This window comes from Hordeum vulgare, chromosome 3H, assembly GCF_904849725.1.
Source record: "Hordeum vulgare subsp. vulgare chromosome 3H, MorexV3_pseudomolecules_assembly, whole genome shotgun sequence".
NCBI classification, from domain to species: Eukaryota; Viridiplantae; Streptophyta; class Magnoliopsida; order Poales; family Poaceae; genus Hordeum; species Hordeum vulgare.
Genome location: NC_058520.1, coordinates 122,529,392 through 122,537,044, shown reverse-complemented (window position 1 = coordinate 122,537,044; position 7,653 = coordinate 122,529,392). Strand labels below are relative to the sequence as shown.

The following is a 7,653-nucleotide window of genomic DNA, read 5'->3' as shown; positions in this document are numbered from 1 at the left end:
GAAAACTGAGTTAAGGGTCTAAATAAACTTGTTGTGACATTTTGTAGGCCTCGAGGGATCAAAATAAGAAATTGCTCGGGGACCTTGAGATAAACCAAACACAGCTGGAGGCTGCAAAGGCCGAACTGGGGGAAGTGAAGAAATTCACCAGGGAAGCACATGGTGGGTAATAAGTTTGAATAATACATAATTGCGCAAGGCATCCTTTTCTAATGAAAGTTTGCTTTATAGCAGCCGAGTCTATAGGCGAGCTACAAAAAGATCTGGATGTGGCGAGAGAATCACAAACATATGCCGAATCACAATAGGAGGCCGGCCATCGGGTATTATTCCAGAATCTTCATGAAAAGAAATACTCCATGCGAAAAACCAATGACACGCTGGAGAAATTGAGAGTTTAAAAACTCAACTGGCACACGCCCGCGAAGAGAACTAGAGATTGAAAGGTGGCATGTTCGGTAAGATGTATTCTAAGCTTGTAGTTCCGTATACATATTATATCGAACTAACAAACATACCACGTCTCTTGGTAGCTCTCCTAACTGGGCATCCCGAAGAAGAGGCCAGCTCGTTTGGAGCGAACCTTTTATAGGAACTATCCATCAGGCATGAGCGGGGTCAGAAGGTGATGAAGAACATGGTCAAGTGACATGGTCTATATGGTTGACTAGAGGGGGTTGTATAGGCAACTAACAAATTTTAAATTTTTCTTTTAACAAATTAGGTTTAGCAATAAATAGCTTGTCTAGATATGCAACTAAGGGAGCAACCTATAGGATGCTAACAACAACAATAAGAAGAAAGAAGTAAATACAAGTAAAGGTAAGAAATAACCACAAGTGGAACCGATGAATACGAGGATGTGTTTCCGAAGTTCCTTCCCTTTGAGGGGAAGTACGTCTCCGTTAGAGCGGTGTGGAGGCACAATGCTCCCCAAGATGGCACTAAGGCCACCATATTCTCCTCACGCACTCACACAATGCGAGGTACCATGATTCCACTAAGTGGTGCCTTGAAGACGGCGGTCAAACCTTTACAAACAAGGTTAGGAAAATCTCCACAACTTAATTGGAGGCTCCCAACAAGACCACGAAGCTTCGCCACAATGGAATATGGCTTCGAGGTGACCTCAACCGTCTATGGTGCTCAAACACCCAAGAGTAACAAGATCCGTGAGGGATTAGGTGGGGGAATCAAATTTCTCTTGGTGGAAGTGTAGATCAAGGCCCTCTCAACCAAACCCTAGAATATCAACAAGTTTTGTTGGATAGGGAGAGAGATCGGGCTAAAATGGAGCTTGGAGCAACAATGGAGCTTTGGGGGCAAAAGGTAGGGTTCTCAGGGAAGAAGAAACCCTTTGTATAGTGGGGGAAAAAATCTGCCCGTTACCCACCCCCTCTACACGAGACAGAGCAGTACTACCACTCCTAGGAGCGGTACTACCGATGATAAGAGCAGGGGAGAGCAGGGGAGGCGGCGCGACCGGGGGAGAGCAGGGGAGGCTGCGCGACCGGGGCAGAGCAGGAGAGGCGGCGGCCGGGGGCGAGCAGGATGGAGGCGCATCGCGGGAAAAGGCGAGGCGGACAACGAGAGGGCGAGCAGGGCGGGAACGCGTCGCTGGAACAGGTGTGGCGGTGCGTCGCGGGAGCAGGGAGAGGGACGAGAGGCTGGATTAGGTCAGTTTTTCGAGGGGGTGGAGAGGTCATTCGGGCGTGGTGGGTCGAGGAGGGAACAGATGTGATGGGCCTCAGGAGCCACGCTGAGCAACGAACACGTGATCTTCCGTTCGCTCGGGAGCCATGCTACGGGGCCTTTTTGCATCACATGAACCATGTTGAGTAGTGCTCATCCACCCTATCAAACAGACAAAAGTGGGTTGAGAAGGAAACTGTTGCCCTCATGCGCCCTTGGTGCAGGCTACCAAACACACCCATAATGACCGCGTCGTGGGACGGTGCTACGCAATGGCGGGTGCGTATCTTTTCTCTTGAGCCGCGTGGGAAAGAAAATGCCATGGAAGGAAGGACCAAATCCAACGATGCACGCAAGGTGAATCGGTTGGCTACGATGCGACCGACCAAAATTTCAATCGGCGGACCGGGGCGTATCCGTTAAACAGAAAAGACCACGAGACTGTCAAAGGCTTTCGCAATGCGGCTGCAATTCAAACTTGTCAAGAACTATATCATGTCAGTTATAACCATACCTGGCCAAACGGACCGACACGACACGACCCGACACGACCCGTTGTAATCGGGCCTGGCACGGCACGACCCGCCCAGGCACGTTTATTAGTCGGGCCGTGCCGTGCCGGCCCGTGGGCTGCGCCTTCAAGCCCAGGCACGGCCCGGTTATTAAATGGGCCGACATGATGACCCGATTAGCACGCTGGGCCACATATTTTTAACCTCATGGGCTTATTTTTGAGCCTATTGAATCATATGTTATGTATATATATATACTAAAAAATCTAAAAATGTATAAAAAAAATAAACAGACTGTGCCGTGCCGCGTGTCCATCCTTTCAGATCCAAACACAACCCGAAGTGTGCTTCGTGCTGGGCCCAAATACGATTAGGCCGTGTTGGACCGGGCCCGTGTCGTGCCAGGCATGTCTGTCGGGCCGGCCGGATTTATATGGCTCGTTTGGCCAGATCTAGTTATAACAAGAAAGATAAGCCGATTTCCACATAATTTCACCGTCCACTACAGCGGGCGCACACACAAACAAAAAAGACAAAAGCTGAACTGTGATTCTGTGAAGGGAAGTGATTAAACGTGACATGGCCGAGTGCAGGACGGAGGTGATATTTTCACCGCAAACGAATGAGCCAACCTGAACTGCAAACTAGTAGCTCTGAATTTCTGAAGCTTGCTGAACTGGAGTAAAGCTTGAGAGCAAGACGAGCCCGCGGCGCGCCAATGGCGGCGGCGACGGGCGTTCACCGTCGCCACTGGTCGGGCTGGAGGATTGGGGGAAGTTCCCACTTCGTTCCTCTGAAGGTTATGCACACCAGTGGCGGCTGCGCAGCGCGTTCGCTCAGCCCCGGCCTCTCCCCAGCCAAACGGGCGCCGCTGGTATTTCTCTTCCTCCTGCTCATTGACGGCGCCCTCTTGGCCGCGTCTGCCACCACGGACACCATCCTCCCCGGCGAGGGCATCTCCGGTAACGAGACCCTGGTCTCTAAGACCGGCAGCTTCGAGCTGGGCTTCTTTTCCCCAGGCCCCGGCATCCACTACTTCTTGGGTGTCCGGCTCAGAAACATGGGCCACAGCCCTACCTTCTGGCTCGGGAACAGGGTCGTCATCACCGACCTGCCCGGCGCGTCACTGGAGATCTTCGGCGGCAGTCTCTACATCAAGCAGAATGGAGCCAGCCTCTGGTGGACGCCGTCGCCGGGCGGCAATGTGTCGTCCGCCGCCGTGGCGGTCCTCCTCGACAACGGCAACCTGGTGGTGAGGGACCAGAGGAACTCCTCCCTGGTCCTGTGGCAGAGCTTCGACTACCCCGGCGACGCGCTGCTCCCCGGAGCTAGGCTCGGGCTCGACAAAGACACCGGGAAGAACGTCTCGCTGACGTTCAAGAGCTTCTCGCACAACGGCAGCCTCAGCGTCGACGTGACGCGCAGGAACGGGTTCGTGCTGACCACCGACGGGCACGCCAACCTCGGTACCTTCCCGGACTGGATGGTGTCCTCTCAAGACAATGGCAGCTCGCTGCGGCTGAGTCACAGGGAGGGCCCAAACAGTACCGAGTTCTTGCAGTTCCATCTGGGGCAAGTCAGCCTAATGCGGTACTCGGAGCCGGATCCCGACGCAAACGGCACCGGCGGTTGGGCCGCTCGCTGGTCCTTCCCTCCCGATTGCAAATCCGGCGGGTTCTTCTGCGGCGACTTCGGCGCCTGCACGAGCAGCGGGAAGTGCGGCTGCGTCGACGGGTTCACGCCGTCGTTCCCGATTGAGTGGGGGCTTGGGTACTTCGTCACCGGCTGCTCGAGGTCTGTCCCACTGAGCTGCGAGTCCGACGGCCAGACAGAGCACGGTGACACCTTCGCCCCATTGGACAAGCTGCAAGGGCTTCCTTACAACGCCCAGGGAGAGATGGCCGGAACCGATGAAGTCTGCAGAGCGGCTTGCCGGAGCAAATGCTACTGCATCGCCTACTCGTATGGCCATGGATGCAAGCTCTGGTACCACAAACTGTATAATCTGAGCTTGGCTTCTAGGCCGCCGTACAGCAAGATCTACCTCCGATTGGGCACCAAGCTGAGGAACAAGAATGGCTTACAAACAAGAGGAATTGCATTACTGGTCACTGGATTGATATGCTTTGCTTCTTTGATACTGATAATATCGGTGCTGCTATGGAGATTCAGGAGGAATTCATTTGCCGCCAGGAAGTTTGAAGTAGAAGGCCCTCTTGTGGCCTACACTTATGCACAGATCAAGAAAGCGACGATGAATTTCTCTGATAAAATCGGGCAGGGGGGATTCGGAAGTGTTTTCAGGGGAACACTGCCGGGATCAACAGACATCGCTGTGAAGAATCTCAAAGTCCTCGGGGAAGCAGAGAAGCAATTCAGAACAGAGGTGCAGACAGTTGGAGCGATCCAACATAATAAGCTGGTCCGTCTATTGGGATTCTGTGTCAAGGGGGACAGAAGGTTGCTGGTCTATGAGTACATGCCAAATGGCTCCTTGGACACTCATCTCTTTCCAGAGAAATCTGGCCCATTGAGTTGGAATGTTCGGTACCAAATTGCACTAGGCATCGCCAAGGGTCTGGCCTATCTACACGAAGAGTGCAAGGACTGCATCATACACTGCGACATCAAACCTGAGAACATACTGCTCGATGCGGAATTCTGCCCTAAGATTGCCGATTTCGGCATGGCGAAGCTGCTTGGACGAGAATTCAACTCCGCGCTGACCACCATGCGAGGAACCATGGGATACCTCGCACCAGAGTGGCTATCCGGGCTGCCCATCACCAAGAAGGCCGACGTGTACAGCTTCGGCATTGTGCTATTCGAGATCATCTCGGGGAGAAGGAGCACCAAGATGATGCAGTTTGGGAGCCATCGGTATTTTCCTCTCTACGCGGCTGCTCAGGTGAACGAAGGGGAGGTTATGTGCCTGCTGGATGCTAGGCTGGAAGGCGATGCTAACGTGAGGGAGCTGGATGTCCTCTGTAGGGTCGCCTGCTGGTGCATCCAGGATCAGGAGGACGATAGGCCATCAATGGGGCAAATTGTTCGCATGTTGGAAGGTGTCGTGGACATTGATATGCCTCCAATACCAACTTCGCTTCAGGACCTTATGGAGGGTGATGAACCAACTTCGCTGCATGACCTTATGGAGGGTGATGAAAGTGATGTATATTCTGGTTCTTGAAGGAGGTTCCTAGAGAATTCCAATTCCAGATTTGTTGAATCCGAATCTGTGTTCAGGTCTGTTTCCAATTCCAGACTACAAGCCCTCTGCTAGAGAGAAAAAAAAGATAACGCCCACGGTAGTTTACATCTCCCACACACATCTCCCCCCACAGGTATGGTTCAGCGTCCGTTTTGTAGTTGCATTAATTTAGGCAAGTTTTGCTTGATTTTCTATGGGGCAACGCTCTGCGCCGCCCGATCGGCCAGCTGAACGCGGGCCGCGTCGTTAGATCCCATGCAACAATTTTTTTTCGATGCAATAAATTTTGTTCATGATGCAACAATTTTTTCAACGGTTGCAACAAAAAAGTTGTAGCCAAAAAATATAAATGTGATCGTAGCAAAAAAAGAAGCTGATGATGCGTGGTAGCAAAAAAAAAGGTTGTAGCAAAACAATCGGTGAACTCGGATTGTAACTCTGAGAATGTGTATGCAACTTTTTTAGTGAACGGTTGCAGCAAAAAATAATACCGATTGTAGCAAAAATTAACACGGTTGTAGCAAAAATCAAACGCCTGTTGTAGCAAAAAAATTCAACGAACTCGAGTTGCAACCAAACGTGGATGCAACTTTTTTAATAAACACGTTACAACAAAATAGAAAAGGCTTGTAGCAAATTTAATCACGTTTGTAGTAAATCTTCACTAAAAAAATGTTGCATGTGTGGGCCAATGTATCAAATTTATACATGGTTACAGCAAATCTGGACTAAAACAATGTTGCATGGCGGCTGCCAGGCGCGCGAGCCGCGAGCGGCCGGCCAAACGGTTCGGCCGGCGCTCCGGCTACAAGCATTTGCCTTTTCTATGTCATGTAAGACTTGGTTGGCGTGGGTATTTAATCACTTCGACCGCACACCCGTTTCTCTTTCAGCAGGAATTTTTTTGGTTTTTGGCTTAAAAATATTTTGTCTCCTAATTAAAAATCTAATTAAAAATCGCGACGAGATTTTTAAGACTAGATCCCATGTTGATATATTTCGATGAAAAATTGTTGGACGAAAGTTGCCATGATGTTACACCGTAGTTGTTATAATGTTTACAGTTGTCATGACATGTTCTATTTTTTTTCTAGATTTAAAACTATCCTTATATTTTTAACTACTTTTTATGGTAATTTTTATTAATTGATCATGGTAATTTTTACTAATTAACCACGACAAATTTAATGCATGGATCATGACAATTTTTTAGTAATCCATCATGGCAATTTTAGTTTATAGATCATGATAATTTTAGAATTTTGACCATGATCGATGATTTTTTTTTACCAAAAGTTGTCATGATGTTTATACTATAGTTGTTATAGTGTTTACATTAAAGTTACCATGACATGCTCTATCTATTTTTTTCTTCTAAATTTAAAGCTACCGCTATATTTGTCAACTACATTTTACGGCAATTTTCATTTATTGAACATGGTAATTTTAGTTTATGGTTCATGGCAAGTCTAGTTTCTTAATTATCCGTTTTATAATATGTCAAAATTTAGTTCTAAAGGTAGAAAAAAAATAACTGAAACATATCATGGCAACTTCAGTGTAAACACAATTGCAATTCATGTGTAATAGACATGTCAACTTTTAACAAAAAAAGTTATCGAAACATATTGATATGATATCTAGTTTCGAAGATCTCGTCGCGATAGATTTAATGATAAAACGGATTTTCAATCGGATTTTTTATTTACAAGATAAAACATTTAAAAAACTGGAAATCCAAAAAGATCTTCACATACATGCATGCGGTGATGTGAGGCAGGAGGCCGGACGTGTGGGCTTTAGCTGTTTTGCCCACATGTAAGCGTGCGGGCTGTTTCTCTTGCACACCACACGAAGAGTGTGGTAAGACCTCTTAACGCCTACGCGTGTGGACGTTATCGCTATCCGAAAATAAATGATAACTTACATGTACAACGTACAAATTCCCTTTGTGGATTGTTAGAGGGATTCAACAAAGTTGGAACAAGAAGAAACAATCTTCTTGCAGACTCTCCATTTCTCCAATGTACCGCTCTACTATGGACTGGCAAAGATGTCAAAGGCTCGTCGACTAATTGAGAGATCGATTAAGATTCTACATGTGATCCAAAGGCCCGAATTTTACTGTTAGAGATACTGTATTCCTAAATATAATTTTTTTCAAGATTTTACAAACGAACTACATATGTAGATGTATATAAACATACTTTAGAATGTATATTTCCTTATTTTGCTCTC

The 7,653-nt window shown here is 48.1% G+C and overlaps 1 protein-coding gene across 2 annotated transcripts; it reads left to right on the top strand.

The window, feature by feature from the left end:
• Positions 1–2,678: 2,678 nt before the first annotated feature.
• LOC123439658 (G-type lectin S-receptor-like serine/threonine-protein kinase At2g19130) lies at positions 2,679–5,716 on the top strand. Of its 2 annotated transcripts, XM_045116350.1 has the most exons (2): positions 2,679–5,112; positions 5,196–5,716. In XM_045116350.1, exons 1-2 carry the CDS (start codon positions 2,923–2,925, stop codon positions 5,232–5,234), a joined length of 2,229 nt encoding a protein of 742 aa, XP_044972285.1. In that variant the 5' UTR covers positions 2,679–2,922; the 3' UTR covers positions 5,235–5,716. The 2 variants fall into 2 exon arrangements, with proteins under 2 accessions (XP_044972285.1, XP_044972284.1); XM_045116349.1 differs by having other exon boundaries at positions 2,705–5,716.
• Positions 5,717–7,653: the final 1,937 nt, after the last annotated feature.